Source organism: Mus musculus, chromosome 5 (assembly GCF_000001635.26).
Source record: "Mus musculus strain C57BL/6J chromosome 5, GRCm38.p6 C57BL/6J".
Classification (NCBI taxonomy): Eukaryota; Metazoa; Chordata; class Mammalia; order Rodentia; family Muridae; genus Mus; species Mus musculus.
Genome location: NC_000071.6, coordinates 49951449 through 49972762, shown reverse-complemented (window position 1 = coordinate 49972762; position 21314 = coordinate 49951449). Strand labels below are relative to the sequence as shown.

The 21314-nt window shown below is 43.2% G+C and overlaps 1 protein-coding gene across 1 annotated transcript in view; it reads left to right on the top strand.

Moving 5' to 3' along the window:
- The window catches only part of Adgra3 (adhesion G protein-coupled receptor A3), a 99046-nt gene extending 86234 nt beyond the window's left edge, over nt 1-12812 (top strand). Inside the window, exons 15-19 of the mRNA NM_133911.1 lie at nt 688-812; nt 1950-2073; nt 8927-9072; nt 11020-11115; nt 11249-12812. Of these exons, the coding sequence (NP_598672.1) occupies nt 688-812; nt 1950-2073; nt 8927-9072; nt 11020-11115; nt 11249-12491 (1734 nt within the window). The 3' untranslated portion in view covers nt 12492-12812. The remainder of the gene's footprint in view (nt 1-687; nt 813-1949; nt 2074-8926; nt 9073-11019; nt 11116-11248) is intronic.
- Nucleotides 12813-21314: the final 8502 nt, after the last annotated feature.

Sequence of the window (21314 nt, the reverse complement as noted above, 5' to 3'; positions counted from 1 at the left end):
TATAGTAGCCCATGACGCCTTCTTAGACGAGGTATCAAAATACCCACGGGAGGAGATACAGAGACAAAGTTTGGAGCAGAAACTGAAGGAAAGGCCATCCAGTGACTGTCCCACCTGGGGATCCATCCCATATACAGTTACTAAACCCAGACACTATTGTGGATGTCAATAAGTGCCTGTTGACAGGAGCCTGATATGGCTGTCTCCTGAGAGGCTCTGCCAGTGCCTGACAAACACAGAGGTAGATGCTTTCATCCAACCATTGGACTGAGCACAGGGCCCCCAGTGGAGGAGCTAGAGAAGGGACCTAAGAAACTGAAGGGGTTTGCAGCCCCATAAGAGGAACAACAATATGAACCAACCAGTACCCCAAGATCTCCCAGGGAGTAAACCACCAACCAAAGAGTACAGAGGAGGGACTCAAGGCTTCAGCCGCATATGTAGCAGAGGTTGGCCTTGTGGGACATCAGTGAGAAGAGAGGCCCTTGGCCTTGTGAAGGCGTGATGCCCCACTGTAGGGGAATGCCAGGACAGGGAAGCAGGAGTGGGTGGGTTAGTGAGCAGGGGAGGGGGATGGGAGAGGGCAACTTTCAGAAGGGAAATGAGGAAAGAGGATAAAATTTGAAATGTAAATAAAGAAAATACCAAATTAAAAAAACAGCCCGTGACCATTTTTTGTCTCCTCAGGATCTGACTGGGACAGAGTTGTACACCCCAGCAGCCAGTCTCCTGCACCCTGTGGTTTACACCACTGCCATCACTCTCCTCTTGTGTCTCTTGGCTGTTATCATCAGTTACATGTACCACCACAGGTAAGAGAGTGCATCCGACTATCATGGCTCTGTGCACTTGGAAGAGGACTTTATTTCACACTTGGTTGTGATAAACTAAAGTGTGATACTGGTGGTACCCTTACAAAATAAAGATGCTGCTGTCAACTGCCCACAGCCTTCATCCCATGCTGATTGGGATATGAAGAGCCATCAGCTAATTTCAGCCCTGAGGAATTTTCTTGTTCCTTCTCTGCTCTGTTGAGGACATGTTTCCATTTCCTGGTTTTGGGGGGGAGAGTCATACCTAGAAAAGACTGTGGGAGGTGGAAGCTGGGGTGCCGGGCACAGAAGCAAGAGGGCCAGAAGCAGAGTGGGGTTTCATCATGTACAGGGTCCCTGCACAGCTGTCTCCAGGTAGTAAACGGTCCATGTTTGTGTCTTACAGCTTTCTCACTGTTGCCGTATCTTTAAAGATAACACTTTGAAGAAAGTTGGTGACATTTACATAGAGGATTTGGTTTCTGTTAATTGGAGACACAGCTATCAAAACTTTTGTTTTCTGATTGGAAGTACTGAACTAAAAGGATTTGCTAAGCAGGAAACTTAGCTTACAGAAGATTCTGCTAGAATGTATTTTCCTATTTAAGTCAGACATGTATGGCATTTCTTGACATTTGCTTCGGAAACAAAAGGTGATTTTGATGTATTAAAAAAAAAAAAAAGGAAAAGAGAGACTTCAACATTTCCTTATAAAAGGCCAGGAGGAAATGCGTTGGGCATTTCATGTCTGCTATTGAGCTTGGGCAGGACAGAAACTCAGTGGTACACTGAAGACATGTCTACATAGCCACGCATGTAATTCAGGCTTCTTCAACATCATTTAGTGACAGTTGTCCATGTTCTGATGGTGGAGAATGGGTACAGCTTTTGTGCATACCCATGAATGTCTTTTTGATATATAAAGTTAAGTGTTAAGAAACAATGTTAGCTTAAATGGACTGTCAAATTGTGTGTGTGTGGGAGGGTGCAGTGTATGTTAAGTTAGTAAGATTTTTAAACTTAAAGCATATTAATGTGACCTTTTGTGCAGCTGGAGTTAACCCGGAGCTGCTCCCGGAGGGAGCCCCGCTGCCGGTGTTCCATCCTGAATGTGCATGTTCCTCTTTTCCCCAACAGCTTGATCCGAATCAGTCTCAAGAGCTGGCACATGCTTGTGAACCTGTGCTTTCACATTCTCCTGACCTGCGTGGTGTTTGTGGGAGGAATAACCCAGACCAGAAATGCCAGCGTCTGTCAAGCAGTAAGTCAAACTTGAAAGGTTTTAGGGTGGAAAAATATGATACTCGAAAACAACTTTGTGTTTCATTAACTGTAAAACAAAAAAACCTGTTTCTCTGGAGTCTTCCCTTTGCCTGCAGCCCAGCCCAGTGCCTGTCCACTAAGCAGTCTCACAGTGTTCTTGAAGTTTTGAATATTTATTGCCAGCCTAATGACTACCTCTAAAAGCTTCTCCCTATCCTCAGCAGCTGCCTGTTATCTGCCAAGCCCTTTACGGTGATTAGTAGTTCATTTAAATGTTTATAAAGCCCCAACTTTGAGTGAAAAATAAATGACATCTTTCTGACAGATTTTAAAGGAGGACAATCTATTGATGGAAAAAGACTTGGTCGAAACTAAGAAACCATTAGTTTTGCTAAATGTAAAGAATGAAATATTTCCCTCTTGTTTTTATATGATGACCTTTGCTCTTCAGGTGTGATGTTGTTATACCTTCCTCTCCTCCATATAAGAATGGGAGATATGTATGTAGTTTTCTTTCCTTGCTGGTGCATTGCTCACCTAAGAATAAGAGGCATCACGTAGTAATGAGGAGTTGGACGGCTTGGATTTGCATCTCAGCTCTGCCACTCACTGAGAGGGCTGCTGGGCACCTTGTTGAACTGTTTTGCAGTTGTGACCTAAAACCTAGCAGGTGAGATCTGCCTTCAGCGCATAGTACACAGGTGAGCTGTAGTGCGGTGCTATGCATGAGTCTCCTCCCAGAGCCGTCCTGTTTCCTGTAACTCTGTGAGTGTGCACACTCTGTACCCACCACACAGCCCCTCCAATGTTCCTATCCCTCACACGACTAGTCGCCTCTTTCTCTTGCTTGTCTGCTTTTGACTTCCGGGGCTATGTAACATTCTACCGTTGTGTAATGTCCTTGAAGTTATCTGTGTTGTTGAATATGACAGGATTTCCTTCTTTATAATGATCGAATGACATTCCAGTTTAGTGCCTTTGTGTATTCATTATAAACAGGAATTGTCTCCACCCCTTGACTTCAGTAAAGCTACAGTGAAAATACAATATAAATATCAGTTTGAAATCCCGATTCCTGTAGTCAGTGTGTCTGTCTCAGTTTCTGACCTGCAAATTGAAGTGATAATTGAATTGTTGGGTGATATGATTGTATATATTTTAAAAACAAAACTAATTCACACATATATTACTAGAAAAGACATGAAAGTTTAGAAAAGACTAAACATGACTTTAATGTACAGCAGCCTCCTGCCAGTATGCAGACATGGTGTCTTGGTTACTTTCTGAGTACTATGATAAGACACCATTAAGAGCTGGGCATAGCAGCTCACACTTGGGAGGCAGAGGCCAGCAGATCTCTGTGATTTCAAGGCCAGCCTTCAAAGAAGGAAGGAAGGACGGAAGGAAGCCATGATCAAGACAACTTGCAATAGAAAGCATTTGATATGAGACTCATTGTTCTAGAAGTTAATAGATCCATGGCAGGGGACAGGCAGGTGTGCAGGCTTGGAACTGGAGATGAGTGGGTTAGGTCTCAGGAAGTGTATATGTTCAGAAATCAGCTCGAGCTGGACTAGAAGGATTTCGGGTTGCTATGTAAAGCTAGAATACTTCTGGAACCTTAAAACAGGTACCCAGTTATCAAAAGGTGTCATTTATCTAAGCCTAATGCTGGCCTGCAGGTTCCCTCCGTCCCTTTTCACAAGTGCCCATTAATTAGCCCCATGCATGCCGGCACTGCCCACCTCCCCAGACCATGTTAATCCCCTTCCTCCCTTTATGATGGCAAGGCTCTCTGGCTCTGACAGATAGCTATGGCCATATCCAGTCTGCTGCTTTCTCTCTCTGCTCAGAACTCTTTCAGATGCCTCTGGATGCTCTCTCTCATTCACAAAAATCCCCCCACCCCAATCATGGGGCCACGATTTAGTGGTCATTTGCTGCACCCCTCACATAGAGAGCTTACATCTGGTCCACAAGTGTGTTCATTGACAGTGGATCCCTTGTACTCCGTTGGGTGGGAATGTGAGTGGACATCCTGTGAGGCCTCACCTTTAAAGCGAAAGGTTTGCAGACCATGGAGCCTGCAGTCTCACTCTTCGGTTTAATGTCCTTGCTCTTGTGGGTGTGCATATGCACATGGGTATGAATATTCATGTAGTGTTATGTGCAGTAGCAGAAACCTGGGAGCAACGAAATGAATACCTGTCACAAACAGCGAGGAACTTGGGCATGTAGTGAATAGTGAAGAGCGAAACCGGTGAAGCTGAGTTAGAATGACACTGAGAAATTATATTTACACTGGGAAAGCCTTTCACTAAGGTAAAAAGGAGGAATGTAACCTACTTTCAACAAAGGTAGTTGCAAGAAAACTGAAGAGTAAGAATAGGTTTGGTTACCTAAGAATCAGGCTTACATAGTTAGATACAGGTCATTCTCAAGTTCGGAATTTTATCATGCTGGCGGATTTTCTGATGGCTATTACATGATAAACAATAATTTATTATCACAGACACAGGCCCACGCTTGGCCCAGTCATGTTGTGTGATTGCCTGTTTGTGATAACGTTTGGAACAACCACTGAGAGGATTTAGCGTCTTGAGTTTCAGTGGGAGCGGGCTTATACTAACTTCTCAGTAAGTGTTTTCTAGTACTGCCTGTATTGACAGTTAGTTACATCTCAGCTGTGTGATGTGTTTGTATGAGTCATTCCTCTGCCCTTGAAAGCACACTTGCAGATAAGTCTTGGATCAGGCAATACAGACAAGACAGCTGCTTTGTCCTTGGTCCCTCATAGTCACGTCTCTGCCTCTGGCTTGTGTTGAAGGTACTATCGGTAACAGTTTTAGAGATACTGTCCCTTATGTACCTCTGTCAGGGCTTGCTCTAGTTTCATAATACCTAATTACTCCTCCCCGTCTATGGACTCTAAGCTATCATTGGATTTGAGGTGAGAACTGTATGGTTTGGCTCGTCTACATTTATCAAGGAACCAGGATAAGAGCTGACCTATGAGAGGTGCTCTGCGGTTACTGAGAAAAAGAAGCCAGTGTTTGTTGCTAGACATCAAGCCCCTGGCCTTGTCGAGCATGTTAGTACATGTTAGTTCCTGTTAGTACAGCCCACAGCACACTTTGGTACAACTATCCTCAATTTCATCCCGAAGTGCTCCTTGGTTTCCTGAAGCAGACATGTTAACTTATTCATTACTGAAATGAATAGGAAGAGACTGTTGTAAACATGACCAAATGGTGTTTTATAGCCTCCCTACAATGAAAGGGAGAGGGATTGTCTGGACTCCTCAGGAACCAGAACAAATGCTCCAGTTAAAGGTTTATAAATGTACGCTTTGAGGGTGTAACAGTCATAGCAGATTGGTTCTTGTGGTCATGACTCAGGGCTCCTTGGTGTGTTCTCACATTGTAAGGATTCAGTTTCTTGGGCTGGGAAAGTCGTATGGAGAAACCTGGTGAGGATTTTGGGTGCTGACGGGTAGTGCCTTCTGTGCTTGTCTCATCCACTTGTTCTACTAGTCTACCTGGTTAAGCCTTCTGTATTTCTCCTATAAAATATGTATCAGGATGGCTAAATAGAATGATCTTTATGTTCTTCTGTCTCTAAAACTAAGCCATAATTGGCACGCCTTTAATTGAAGCACTTGGGGAGCCGAGGGTGTGGATCTCTGTAAGTTCAAGGCCAGCCTGGTCTATATTCAGAGGGCCAGGCTAGCACACAGACCCTGATTCTCTATAAACTGGGGAGTCTGGCACCAGATGTATAAAACTGAGAATATGACGGTTCCAAGGCATGGTTGAGGGTAAGGTTTTTATTGTAGATATGGGGTAGAGTGCGGCCAGAGGCATCTGGAAGAGTCCAGAGCAGGGAGAGAAAGTAGTACATTGAACATGGCCACCAGACTGGTCTTGGACATGAGAGAGAGGAGGGAAAGAGAGAAAGAGTGTCAGCAAGGAGCCCAAGAAAGGAAGACTAAGGAGAGAAATGGCAGGGTTCTGTAGGAATGAGAAGCTGGGGGAAGGGAGGCCTGTGAGCTGGAGAAGTTGAGGGTAAGGGGGGGTGAGGAGGGTGAGGAGGGCGACAGCTGTAATCCTGGGAAAGCCAGCAGGCCAGATGTGCCTTAGTAGGTTATAGGCAGCACAGTTAGCTATTTTCTCTTAGACCTGACAGTCTCAAGGTAGACCAGGCATGCACTCACTGAGCCCTGATGTGTTCGGTTTCAGGTACATTGTGCATGTAATTTATGTAGCTGTCTCTTCCCTCTTTCAGGAATCACAGACTTACCAACAGAGGGTGGTCCTACACATTCTGCCCCAAGGTGATTGGTTGAGAGTGTTGGAAGTGTCAGCTGCCAAGTTCCTAACAGTTCCAGTCTTCTGCTGCCTTTAACTGGTTTGTGGAAGGAGCTGGAGGAAGCAAAGAGGCAGAGTTGGGAGTTTGAAGAGGCCTAGCCCAGGGTTGGGGGAATTCGTGTCCTACCACGTCCCACTGAGCAATTGCTTGGTGGTTCATTTTCTGCCCTTGGTTTTCTTTGCCGTGCATAAAGGGATTTGGCTGCACCTTACTTGACTGTCCTTGGTGTTCTGCTGTCCCGTGATTTAATCTACACATAGAGTGCCAGATGCCCTTCTCTCGTGTCCTTTTGTATCTGTTATCTAGAGAATCGCTGTGCTGGCACCGAGAGCCAGTGGGGGAAATCTAATCAGGAAACAGGATGGGCTATCTACTTTATGTTAACCCTAGAAGGCACTTCAGTCTGTTATATATGCCTGTAAACTGAATCATGTAGAGTGTTACCCAGCAGAGATATGATTAACATGCTCACATTTGATCTGCTTCTCCCACTTCCGTTGTTGTGCACTGCTGAGGGCTGGGGCCCTGTAGACCATCACATTTGACTGGGAAGAGCCTGTGGCTTGCTGGGGGACCTCTGTCTTGCAGCATCAAATGTGTTAATTCAGTAGCTTTCAGAGACACATTTGTGGGTATGTGCCTGCCACTTACTTCCGGGAGCTATTTCTATTTTTGCATGTTCACATGTGATTATTCATCATACAGGTGGGTTTTGTTGTTTTGGTATGGTTTAGTTTGGTTTGGTTTTGGTACAGCTGTTGTGTCTAGAACAGTGTATACATACTGTAGTGGCTTAGTTGAAAAAAGACAATGTAAATAGATCAGAGTTTCTATTACTATGTAAGTGCCATATAAGTAAGTGGGGTTTACTCCACTTATATAAATTTACTGATTTCTATACAACAAATTTGCACGGGCTCCTTTTGCTTAAAGCTCTGAGGATGATTCAGATGGCAAAAAGGGCCGTGATGTTTTTCTCTATGAACCTTTCTTTCCTTGCAAGTCAGTAAAACTGCTGTGAACCAAGGAGCCACTTCTGTCCCTAGGAGATGGTGACTTCTGAGTGTCCTATTGAGATAAGTGGGACCCACTGTCCTGGCACTTCCAGAGTCTGCATGGTTTATTCTGGGTGGCTACTGTCCTGGCTCAGAGTCACTTGGGCTCTTTTGCCTCTAGGCTTTAGCTGCAGGCTGGCTCTTGTTCTTTTGTTGCCAACCTGGGTTTGGAGATGTCAGCAGGAGTTTCCTGAAGGTTGGAGCGCTACCCCCTTAATGAATAGTTTTTCTTGGTGCTTTTCATTTCTAGACTTTTACCTGTAATAATTGTGAGGAAAAGGTACTGATCCAGGACTCACTCCTCAGCTCCATGTAAAGCCATGCTCAATGGAGTGCCCTGCACTTCAGTACCTAGGGGGTGGAGGGTCTTATAGAAGGAGTACAGTCTTCATCCACTGCATGGTGACATTAAAGTCAGCCAGGAGACCTTGAGATTCTGTTCCCCAAATAAGCAAAGACACAAGATAACAACTGTTGGAAAAAGTAGCAAGTCATTAGTTTAGAAAGCTGGCCATGATATGTCATACTTATAAATCTAGCACTTTGTAAGCTGATGCAGAAGGATGACTGCAAGTTCAGAGTCAATCTGGGTTACACAGTGAGTTACAGGCCACCCTAGGCTACAGATTCCGTCTCAGTCTGACCTTCTGCCCCATCCCATAAAAGAAACAAGATTCTAGATTGTGTCCTTCCTCTGCTGATGTATACTGTTTATTTTCTTAAAACAAACAAACAAACAAACAAAAAACGTTCAAGCTGCTTGTGTTCCCTTTCAACATCATACAGAATTGCCACCCCAGCCAGAGGGATCATGTGATCAGCATACCTCCTGTCATCACAAGCATAGAGTCCAGTCTGCGTTATGTGGGCAGCTACACCGTCAGGTGCCTAGTGTGCCCATGAGTTTACGCCTATTCAGATTCCACAGAACGCCAGCGCTGTCTGTTAGTAAAGTCCCCACTATTAAATTGAAGAGACAGAAATCCAGGGTTCACAGGCTTTCTTCAGCACGGCCCTTACAATAATCACAATAAGTACTCTTGGGAAGCAATATAACAGAGCTGAGGGCTTGAGATCGTGCGTGATTTGGCTGAAATCACAGTCGGGTAGGGAAATGGGTGCAGTCCTAAACTGAGGGAAAGTGTTTTACTTCTGAGTTTACCTGCTTAAGCCTTACCTTGTTACATCACTTTCTTCCTGAAATATGGCGACTCTCAGGCAGAGCCCAGGTGTGTCCCTCCCCTCCCCTTCTCTGCTTCTCCTCGAGGTGGCAGTTAGAAGGTGAACCAAGTGATAAATTGATCTTCTGTTAAGAACCTCGATTCCTTCATGAGCACGTGAAGGAGTCGCCTTCCTACTGCATTTTAATCAGACTCGAGGAAACATTTGTTCTTTTAATCGTCATACATTGTCCAATCTTCTTTGTAGGTTGGGATCATTCTTCATTATTCTACCCTTGCCACGGTATTGTGGGTTGGAGTCACTGCTAGAAATATCTATAAACAAGTCACCAAGAAAGCCAAGAGATGCCAGGATCCAGATGAGCCACCCGCTCCTCCACGACCGATGCTGAGGTAGTGTGAGCCTTTGTTGTATCGCAGGTGTTCATTACCTATTGTGTTTGCTTTAGTTGAACCACAGTCGTAACTTACAACAGCAAGAAACATTGGTGTGGCCTTTGAGAGGTCAAAGGGAAGACTTGCAAGCTGACTGGTTCTCAGTGCTATGAGCATCAGCGTCTCCACTGTGCCTCTCAAGCTCAGAAGGAGTGAGAGGGTCTCATGGTTATGTGCAGAGCAAGAAGGAGGTATCAGCTCTCTATAAAATACTAGCTTCTTGAAGTTTTTTGACATCCTGTGTCATTGATCTTCATCTTAAGAATTAATTTTGTCTCTCAACAAAAGACAAAATGAGTTCGGAGTTACATCTCCTTCCTGCCCGTTACGATAAAAAGAGTTGTGAATGGACTGATTGTGCTAGATGAGCAGAATTCTCAGTTGTGAGTAGGTTCACTGGAGGCCTGATGTGCACCCAGCTGAGCGCACCCCGCCTCAGAGTTTGCAGAACTGGCTGTGGATACGTATTGTTCAGACCTCCAGAAAGTGCGGAATTGCACGTACAAAGAAGGGCCACTTGTGAGAGGAGGGCACTTGCTGAAGCTGCTGCCATGAACCTGCTTTGGGGTTAGGGAATGGTAGAGGTGTCCCCTGCATAAAGGAGCTAGCTGAGAAGCGCAGGTTGCTTCCATTCAAGTCCATCTTGGGGAACTTGTACATTTGCTAGATTGACTGGCAGGACCGTGGGTGACTCGGACAAGGGTCACAGCTAGTTCTACTTATTGCCTATAGTACCTCAGGGAAGGGCCTCTATAGTTGTCTAAGTTTTGTAAGCTTCATGAGTTTGTAAATTTCTTAAGTGTTTATGCATTTCATACCCAGCTCTTCCAGAGCTGCACAACAGATAGCCACGTTAAAGTGTGAATAGCTGCCGGACAGCGAGCTTTAACTCAGGAAGTGGGTGCTGAGAGGGTCTTGTTAGGACAGTGTGGCATTAGTGTGGAGTGTAAGTTGGGATGCCTGAAAGTAAGAAGTGTTGGTGAGTCACGGGGTTTTCGCTGAGGACTGGAGCCAGAGAGCTTGTACATGCTAGATGTGTGAGGAGGGTCGTGGGATTGCCTGGATCTGAGTACTCGAGTGTCAGAAAGGTGAAGACGTCTGCAGGGTTACAGTAAGCCTGCAGATGGTGTTTCCATCAGCTGAAAAAGACAGGCAAAATAGCATGCATAGTAAGCACCAGGGAGGTTTACCAGTGCTCGGCCCAATTCGTTTCCACATGTTGCTGTCACTGAAGTGCTTGTACTGAGCAAGGTCTAGGGAGAAGTTAGGGGTGTAGTGATCCAGAGGCGACATATCTTTCCAGTAGACGAGCTATGTTTGAAATGAAAAGGAACACCAGATAGACTGGATATCTCCAGCGCTGTTGAGGTTTGCTAACCCAGCCTGCAGAGGCACACTGTAGGGTTGGCTCAGATGCCTGCCATTGTGTGTAAGAACTGAAGAGTATCGGCTAGCTGAAGTCTGCGAAATCTCACTCTCCATAGCTCTTCCTACTGTATTTTATGTGTGTGAATCTTGAAAGTTGCCGTGTAATAATAGACCCACAGTTTTTGGCTCACCAGCTGAATTTAATGGAAGCCACTTTCCCTGAAAACACAACCCACTAAAAGCTTAGGTAGACCCAAGTGTTCTTCCACCTGGCCACACGGTGGCAGCAGCTGACCAGCTTTCCCCAGCTCAGAGCCGGTCCTTTGAAAAAGAAGAAAACAAATGGAAAAGCAAAGCAGAACAAAACCTAACAAAGATCCAAACCAAAATCACATGGGCCATTTATAAAAGCAGTCACTGAAAGTTGTCTCAGTGTGTCATTGGAATCGTCAAAGAATGATGTGCGAAGTGTTTAGTAGACAATGCAGTAAGTATTCCTGCCGCGTAGACAGGATAATGAGCCGTTGTTTCTCCTAGGTTCTACCTGATTGGTGGTGGGATCCCCATCATAGTGTGTGGTATCACCGCGGCAGCAAACATCAAGAACTATGGCAGTCGGCCCAGTGCACCGTAGTGAGTACCCCATGTTCTCTGTACACCTGACCCCACTACTTACTCGAGGTTTGTGGGCACAGCTGGTGCCAATCTCCTAAGTGCTTTATTGAACTACAGAGCGTCTAAGCTAGTTCCTCATGTTCTTTCCTAGTTGCTGGATGGCCTGGGAACCGTCCTTGGGAGCCTTCTACGGACCTGCCAGCTTCATCACTTTTGTAAACTGTATGTATTTTCTAAGCATATTTATTCAGTTGAAAAGACACCCTGAGCGCAAATATGAGCTCAAGGAGCCGACAGAAGAGCAGCAGAGATTGGCAGCCAATGAAAATGGTGAAATCAACCATCAGGACTCCATGTCTCTGTCTCTCATCTCTACGTCCACGTTGGAGAACGAGCACAGTTTTCAGTCTCAGCTTCTGGGCGCCAGCCTTACTTTGCTTTTGTATGTCATCTTGTGGATGTTTGGGGCCATGGCTGTTTCTCTGTATTACCCTCTGGACTTGGTTTTTAGCTTCTTCTTCGGAGCCACTTGTTTAAGCTTCAGTGCTTTCATGATGGTGCACCACTGCATCAACAGGGAGGACGTGAGACTTGCGTGGATCATGATGTGCTGCCCAGGGCGGAGCTCGTACTCCGTGCAAGTCAACGTCCAACCTCCCAACTCAAGCGCCACTAATGGAGAGGCTCCAAAGTGCACCAATAGCAGCGCAGAGTCTTCGTGCACGAACAAAAGCGCATCGAGCTTCAAAAACTCTTCCCAGGGCTGCAAGCTGACAAACTTGCAGGCTGCTGCGGCACAGTACCACAGCAATGCCCTACCTGTGAATGCCACGCCGCAGCTTGATAACAGTCTGACCGAACACTCGATGGACAACGATATTAAAATGCATGTGGCTCCTTTAGACGTGCAGTTTCGAACAAACGTGCACCCAAGCCGCCACCACAAAAACCGAAGTAAAGGACACCGGGCCAGCAGGCTCACAGTCCTGCGAGAGTATGCCTATGACGTCCCAACAAGTGTGGAAGGAAGCGTGCAGAATGGCTTACCTAAAAGCCGGCCAGGCAGCAATGAAGGACATTCAAGGAGTAGGAGAGCTTATTTAGCCTACAGAGAGAGACAGTACAACCCACCCCAACAAGACAGCAGTGATGCTTGTAGCACACTTCCCAAAAGTAGCCGAAATGTTGAAAAGCCTGTTTCAACTAGTAGTAAGAAAGATGCACCAAGGAAGCCAGCTGCAGCCGACCTTGAAAGTCAGCAGAAATCTTACGGCCTGAACTTGGCTGTTCAGAATGGACCAGTTAAAAGCAATGGGCAGGAAGGACCCTTGCTAGCTACCGACGTCACTGGTAATGTTAGGACTGGGTTATGGAAACACGAAACAACTGTGTAGCATTGCAGGGGCTTCCAAGACAAGGTGAAACTGTGGTACTCACATTCCTTTAAGCTATGAACTCTTAGAAACAAACTGTTTACAGCCACCTTGGGGATACAAAGCCGTTCTGAGTATTCTTGTGAGCTTTGGGATTTACTTATTTTATATTCCCAAATTGTCCCCCACTCCCCCCAAGAGTTAAAAATGTTTTAAAACATTGTTTTACTTGTCAAAGCACCAATAAGATATTTTGGAAGTTGAAAATATAATTTCTTAGAATCTGTTATATCTGCGTAACATCTGAGACTTGTATTTAATAAACTAAATAGAAGTTTGTCATTGTGCTGGTGGCTTATGTTTACACTGCAGAACACATGTTAGGAGCTGGGGAGATGGCGCCATGGGATAAAGGTGCCGACTGCCACGGCTCCTGGTGTGTGAGTTGTAATCCTAGCATCCATAGGGTGGAAGGAGACACCTCTCATAAGTGGTCCTCTGGCCTGCATATGGCTTCCACCACACATATATACAAACATGCATGCATTTTGAGAGCATTTTAGCTACATTTTAATAAAGTTTGTGATGGTGATTTTCAAGGTGATCAGGCATAAATAATCAGATGTACTGTTGGCTTAACTATACTGATGGTAACATTTGTATCAAAAGGATTCTGAGTTGATATTTTCATAAATACAGTTTTAATTGTGACAGGGTTTAAAAGATCTCACAGAATGATTTTTTTAAATGGAAATACCATTGGAACCTGTTGTGTAAATTGCATATTTTTGCCACATCACTTTGATCCAATTGATGCTATTTTCCATAATTTCGTGGTTTTCAGTTGTTTATCTTTGAGTTGCAGTTTCTTTATCTTCCCTTCCTACCACTTTCCTCTCTTTCGTCCTTTCTTCCACAGTGTCTCCTATGTCACAGGCTGGCCCCACTTGCTATGGACTTGAGGATGACCTTGGACTCCCGTTTTTTCTTTATCTCCCCATTGCTGAAATGACAGATGTATACCACTAGGTCCAGTTTATAGAGTGCTGACACTCGAACTCAGGGCCTCGTTCAGTTCATGCTGGTCAAGTATTCTACCAAAGGAGTCGCATTGAGTCTGGCCTTGAGTCTGACTTTCTTGGTGGTGGTTCTTGGTGTACAGGAACTGGTTTTTTGAATACACTGAGAATCTCTCAGAGGAAGTTCCCATTCACTCTGAGTCTCCTAGATTGGCCTATATTTTGATTGCCTTATGTTTTGTATTGAAGTGAAAGTGTTCTTGACTTTATGCTAAAGCACTGGCGTTCATACTCCATCTCAATAGGAAACAATTCTGATAACACAAGGCACCATTAGTTAGACCTCAGTGGTCCTTAAGCATTCAGATCCCTCGTCTTAAAAGGTCTCTCTTGTGTAAAATATAGTGCTATGGGAAAAAATATCATACAGCCCGGAAATAGAAGTCTCAAAGTTTGAATCAAGTTCAAGAAGTCCTAAAAGACGTCAGCAGCTTACCTTAAATGTCAGACTCGGAGTGAAGTGCTCACTTATGTGGCCATCTCAGCCACATTCTAGATCAACTAACTACTGGGAGCCACAGTAGTCTTCAGAGTCATGGGGGTGCTGCCAGAGAAAATGACTGGGTTTTGGTTTGCAGTAATAAGCCTAACACTTAACGCTTCAGCCTTTATTGCATGTGATGCCAGCGTTGGAGACAGTCTTTTTTGGTAGGGAAACAAGGCAAGCAGCCAGTCGATTGCCATTGGTACACTCTGTCTACTTTTCAGCCAAGCGTTGGAAACTGAGCGAAGGAGCCAAAGAGCAGAGCGAATGCATCTTTTCTTATTTCTAGTCTTGTTTTTCTGATACAGCTCGGTCTATTAGTTCAGTGTTGAGGCAGTTTCACTGTCCTGCTCTGCTCTCCTCCTGAAGAGAACATCACTGCTGTTCCTTCCCCAGCACTTGACAAAGACCATGAGGAACCTCACTTCCTGAAGGTGTTCCATTTGGTGGGTGTTACTAATTTAAACAACTTGAGGTACAGGATGCCCAAGGACAGGTTATGAAAGAAGTCATGCAGTTGGAGGAAATGATGACGCTTTTTTGGGGGGTGGGGTGTTGTTGTTGTTCTTTTCGAGACAGGGTTTCTCTGTATAACCCTAGCTGTCCTGGAACTCACTTTGTAGACCAAGTTGGCATCGAACTCAGAAATCCACCTGCCTCTACCTCCCGAGTGCTGGGATTAAAGGCGTGCGCCACCACCAATCAGCCTTTTTTTTTTTTTTTTTTTTAATTTGCTTTTATTTTGTTCTTGACCAAGGGTATCATTCAGTTCAGACTCACCCTGAATTCTGTATGTAACTGAGGCTAACCCTGGGCACCTGCTCCTCCTGCTTCATTGTCCCTAACCACTGGGGAAGATTTCAGTGACAACCTGGCCGGCCTAAGTGGGGAGCTTTATTAAGACATGAAATGCAATGAGTAATGGCTTTCTCCAACTTTTCTATTTGATGGGATTAAAATTTGATGTTTGTGTAGAGGGTATAAAAAATGCATTTCTTTTATCCCAACCTTTCTCATTCATGATTTATGGCCTGGTGCTGGCCGAGATTTTTGTATTTCTCATAGAATTATAACCGATTAACAGACATTGCACCCTTTGAGATCAGCGTTTCAGTTTTCCCATGAAAAAGATTTGACAACCAAGATTCACACATTTTTGAGTTCTTGTATTCCTGCTGAGTTTGGGGCTGAGGGGTTCTTTCCTAATGGTCAAGCCCTTGTACCTAGAGTTGCCTTTGTTTCTGTTGCTCCAGAGGAGCTTGCTATGTATCATTTTTACCTGATTGTACTTACATCTTAGTTGCTTTGAGTATTAGAGCAAAACATAGTTGGTAATATTTAGAGGAATACAAATGTTTGTTATATGAAAGTTACTCTTTACGCCATGTCATATAATACGAGTGATACATGTTATATATACTTTATTCCATGTTTCTTCTTTCTTTTGTGATGAAATAGCATGAACGTGAAAGTCAGGACAACTTTAGGAGTTGGCTCTTTCCTTCTGCCATGTAGACTCAAGGTATCAAAATCAGATTGTCAGATTTGTGACAAGTTCTTTACATTATTAAGCCATCTTGCCAATTCTATATTACATACTATTAACTTCTATTTATATAACTCAACATTATACTGATCTATATTTTCTATGTTTAGATAAGTATTATTCTCATCATTATTATTAATTTATTCTTTCATATATTATGTCCTTCTTCTTTTCCTAGTCCATCACCCACATCCCCTCCCTCCCCATCCTTTGCTTCCCTTCAGAAAAGGAATATCCACCAAATAAGGCATATTAATTTGGAATAAGATTTGACACCTTTCCTCATATTAACTCTGTACAGAGCAACCGAATGGGACAAAGGTTCCCAAAGCAAACCAGAGTGTCAGAAACGGCCCTGGTTTGCTTCCTCTGTTTAGAGTCCCACAAAACCACAAAGCTAACAACTATAACATGTGCAGAGGGTCTAGGTAAGATTCGTACAGGCTCCCTGATTGTCAGTTCAGTCTCAGTGAAGCCCTGTGAGTCCAGGTTTGCTAACTGTGTTTTCTTGTGGTGTCCTTGAACCCTGTGACTGCTATAATCCTTCCTCCCCACTCTTTAGCAGACTTCACCAGCTCCACCTAATTTTTGGCTGTGAGTCTCTGTATCTGTTCCTGTCAGTTGCTGGCACTGACCTACTTTTTAAGTGAAGACTTAGAAACATGATCTGTGTAGAAGTACTTTTGCATATTAGCACTAGTATTAAATGCTAAAGTAAATGTTTAATATTTCAGATAGTTATTGAGTGATTAACTGATTTCCAAATTTATGCTGTTTTGCATATACATAATAACAAATCATGTTCCATTTATATAAATGGTACATGGATAAGGCAAGATATGTCTCCATGCTGATGGGATTCATTTTGGAGAAGGAATGTTGTTTGACTTCTTTTTTTCATGAATTGAACTTAGAGTGCACCAACTGAAGTTGGCTGAGAACATAAAAAATGGAAGAAGGAAACAAACAGCGTATGTGGTGGTTTGAATATGCTTGGCCCAGGGAGTGGCACTATTAGGATGTGAAGCCTTATTGGAGGAGGTATGCCACTGTGGGCGTGGTCGTTGAGACTCTTCCAGGTGCCTGGCAGTCAGTCTTCTCCTGTTTGCCTTTGGAACAAGATGTAAAACTCTCAGCTCCTCCAGTGCCATGCCTGCCTGGATGCTGCCATACTCCTTTCTTGATGATAATGGACTGAACCTCTGAACTTGTAAATATGTCTCAAATGTCCTTTGTAAAAGTTTCCTTGGTCCTGGAGTCTGTTCACAGCAGTAAAATCCTAACTAAGACAGAAGTTGTACCAGGGACTGGGATATTGCTGTGATAGGCCTGACCATGTTTTGGCTTGGAGGAATGTGAATTTGGGGACATTGGATTTGAAAAGCCATGGAATTCTTTAAGTGGGACTTAATGGGCCGTCCTAAAAGGAATATGCAAGACATTGGCACTGAGGGTGATTTGAACTCTGGAGATCATTCTTATGATGTTTTGGTGAAGAATGTTGCTGCCTTTTGCCCTTGTCCAAAGAGTCTGTCTGAAGCTAAGGTAAAGAGATTTCAATTAATTGCATTGACAAAGGAAGTGCCCGACAAGTCCAGCATAGACTTTACCCTCTGGTTTACTCTCTTGAAGAGTGTTTTGGGCCAGCATAGCAAGCTTAGAAAGGAAAAAATATAAAATGTATGGTTCAAATAATAAAAGGGCACAAGGAAGTGCAATGGAGCTAAATCCTGTGTTCAAGGAGATAAACAGATTAAGGGAGTGGCCTACCCGGTGATCCCGAGTCTTTTCTATGTGTCTGTTTGTCCAATATTCTTTATCTTGTCATTCTAGTCAGATCAAGTCCTAGCTGAGTGGAATAAGCAGATGATGATGAGATGGTGAGGTCTCCTTTCTCAGCAGATGGAAGAAACTGACCGTGAACTTACAGGGCTTGGTAGTACTAAGTACTCATTTCTGTAGCCAGTGACCACCCACTCCCCTTTCATAAGGCTGAGTGCTTAGTAGTAATTCCACTTATTACTTCAGCATCATCGAAGTAAACTTTGCTTCATGCTGACCAAGACACAGATTGACCTTCTGGCTGTGTCCTATTTATCAAGTGATAGAGAATGTGTATGTGTGCGTTTTATCCATCATCTGCCTCTGCCATCTGGGTTAATCCATTATCTGCTGCTGCCATCTGGTCTGGGAAGATGCTAAAGACCTTTATTAGAGATCCCAGGTATCTTTTAAAAGGTATAGAGTATTTTTAGAGGATTCTTTGGCTCCCTAGGCAGGTTCCTTTAACAGTGTAAGGAGTCTAACTCATAAAATTTTCAGTTTTATAATCATTGTGTTCTTTTTGGCCTGACGTACAGCACTAATGGTTTGCTTTTGCACACGAACTTAGACTGTTGAAACGAGGAAATGTATTTGTAGCAGCGGATTGTTTTTAGAACTAGTAGTCGTGAGTACCAACCCAGCTTAAGAACACTGCATACGAAAGGATTGAACTCCAGTACTGAGGACTGTTTTATTAGCAACATCTCTTCCTTTATAAAACGGAGTAAAAATGTTCAGTGATTAACTGTGATTGATATTTTTTGTTGCTTAATGAAAGTTCTTTGTTGATAGTTTGTTGTTACTCTCATCTTTCATATTGAGTCTAGTCTTCTGTGTAATAATGCAGCATCGCAATGCCTTATAATTTAATAGTCTGACATATATATATATATATATATATATATATATATATATATATATATATATATATATATATATATATATATATTATTAAGCTGGAAGTTCCCCTTGCGAGTTTTATGTCTGTCTCTCTCTCCAATTAGGGCCTTCCTCAGAGAACAGACAGTAGTACCACATCTGGGAGGGTGTTAGACTTCAGGTCTAGGGATGGCAGGTCATTTCTACCCACAGTTCCATAGCTGGAACACATTGTAGCCATCATTAACAGAGAATGAGGTTAGGAAATGTACTTAGGTTCTTAAGTGCAAGAGGAGAAGGCAGATGGTTTAATTCATAAACAGACTTACTTTCATACACCTGAGCTTTGGTCCCACCTTCTCTTCCCTTACATGGTCTTGCTTTTAAGTACCAATTCATTATGGATCCCAAACAGAAATGTTAGTTTTTATATCAGTTTCAGGGTCAACATCATAGTCATCTTAGTTTGCTATGGCAAATCCATGGTTATAGATTGTGGAATTTCTAAGGTTTTCTACAGGCTTGATAATCCAGGATGTGGGAGGGTGTGAGCATGTGTGAGCATGTTTGGTTTCTGTGGTAAAGTCCTCTTCCTGGCATGTAGACCATCCATCTTGATGTGTTCAGTCTGTGGGGAGATCATTTCAAGTCTCTTCTTCCAGTCTCCTCATTAGGGCTCCAGTCTCATGGCTTAATTATTCCCCAGATGCAGCATTTCCACACATCAGTACAGGAAGGTTTCAGTATAGGGACTTTTAGGACAAGGCAAATAGTCCAAAGCTTTCTCCCATAACCCATATCTGTCACAAATGTAAAACATATTCTTTCCTCCCCCTAACCCTCAGAAGTCTTTTATTTCTACTTCTGTTTTAAAGTCTAATATTGAATTTGAATATTATCTAAACTTGATGTGAGTTGTGATATATCATCAGCAAAATTTTCACCAAGAAACGGAAATCAAAGTAGTGTGTGCTTCTACGGCACAATAGTGGAATAGACAACATGAAACTCTATTCCAAAAAAGGAGACAGAATGATGGACAAGTGAATATCTTCAGTAAGCCTAAAACCTAGTGAGGCAAATCACATTATACCCTAAGACTGAAAGGAGTCTTTCATTTCTGACTCAGCGCTCCAAAGGAGAGAGGCACCACTCACTAACACATTCCCCTCATAGCCACTAATTATTGCTCCTGTTCCTACCCTCTGTGTATAGCTAGCCCAGAGAGTTTCCTCCCATAGGGAGGATGCTTGCATCTAATACAATTATAGTTCTCCATGGTGATTTGGGGCACCTCCTGCCTATGAATTGATAAGCAAAGAAACGCTGCTGTGTTGGTTACAGTGACTGATCCTGATTTGCTAAGGGAATATTTGATTTGATGCCACCGAGGAAACAGTATGCCTGCCATCATTTCTACGTCCTGTGATTATAATCAATAGCAAACTAGTAGTCAAGTGCTCGTGTCAGTACCCTTCAGAAATGGTAGAAGGAGAAATCATTAGCCACAGCCAAGTGACCCATTGCAGACATGAGAACTATAAATGTTATGGGTATTTTCTCATTTGTTGCAAATGTTTGTGAACAGACATATTTATGTCAAGTAATCTTTGTTTTCTTTGCATTCCTTTAACACTGGGCACTGACTTATCATAGTATAAAGGTATTGTTTATTTTGTGTCAGATTTTAAGTTTCGGTGTATCAAGATTTTACATAACTCAAAGACTTTCCTACTGCTTCTGGGGAAGAGGGTAGTGCATTTCTGGTTCTATGTAGGATGGATGTGTTGTGTTAGGCAGGCAGAATTGCAGTCTTCATACCCAGATGGCATGAACATTTGACCAGTGGACTCTATAAAGACTTGCTCATTAGACTAGTTCCTTTTAATAAATTTCTCTCATATCTGTATTATGTCTGCTGCTTCTTTCTTTGGAGAATCTTTATTAGTGTAGACAACATTTAAATGCACCACTACAAATAATTCAGCAATGATAAAAATAGCATCTGTTCTAATAACCTATATCTCTAATATTTATGCTAAAATGGTGCTGTTAAGAGGTTCATTTCCTGCGGATTTGACTTGCTCATTGGAATACATAAGGACTGGACCTATAGTTCATTTGGTCTCAAAAGTAATTACCTTTGAGCTATTTTTAAAAAATTTCTCCCTTTTAATATAGAACACAGTAAAATGCACCAATGTTATATATGCTTCTGACTGTGATACCACATGGGTAACAAAAGTCTACTTTAGCCAGTGTGTTCTCCCAAAATAACCACCACTCTAACCTTCCTTTCCATCTGTTAGTTTGCCTTGTTTATATATTTTATAGGTAAAGCATTGTTGTGTGTCACGTTTATGCTCGATTAATACTTCTGTACAACATTGGGGGATTTACCCATGTTGCGGGAATCTATTCTTAGGTTGTGCAGCATTCCATTAAGTGATTCCAAGAACTGTTGTCCTTCCAGTTTGAACATTCTCACTTTATCTGCTGATAGACATAAGAACACTTGTCTCTTGTATATACACTGAGACTATGAGACATTCACTTAATCACTAGGGCTAAGCTAGTCCCACCAGTGCTATAGGAGAGCCCTTGAGGCTACACATCCTCACTGTCATCATCTGTTCTGGTTAGGTGGATTGATCTCTGTCTTAATCACTCTTCTATTGCTGTGAAGAGACACCATGACCAAGGCAAATCTTATCAAAGAAAACAGTTAATTGCAAGCTTGCGTACAGCTTCAGAGGTTTAGTCCAATATCATCATGGTGGGGAGCATGGTGGCATGTAAGAAGGAACTGATGTGTAGCTGAGAGCTGTGCCCTAATCCATAGGCAGAGAGAAAGACTGGACTTGGCATAGGCATTTGAAACCTCAAAGCCCACTCCCAGTGACATACTTCTTCCAACAAGGCCACACCTCTTAATCCTTTCAAATAGTACCACTCCATGGTGACCAAGCATTCAAACATATGAGGCAATGGGGCCATTGTCATCCCAGCCATCACAGTCTTCCAGTGCTTTA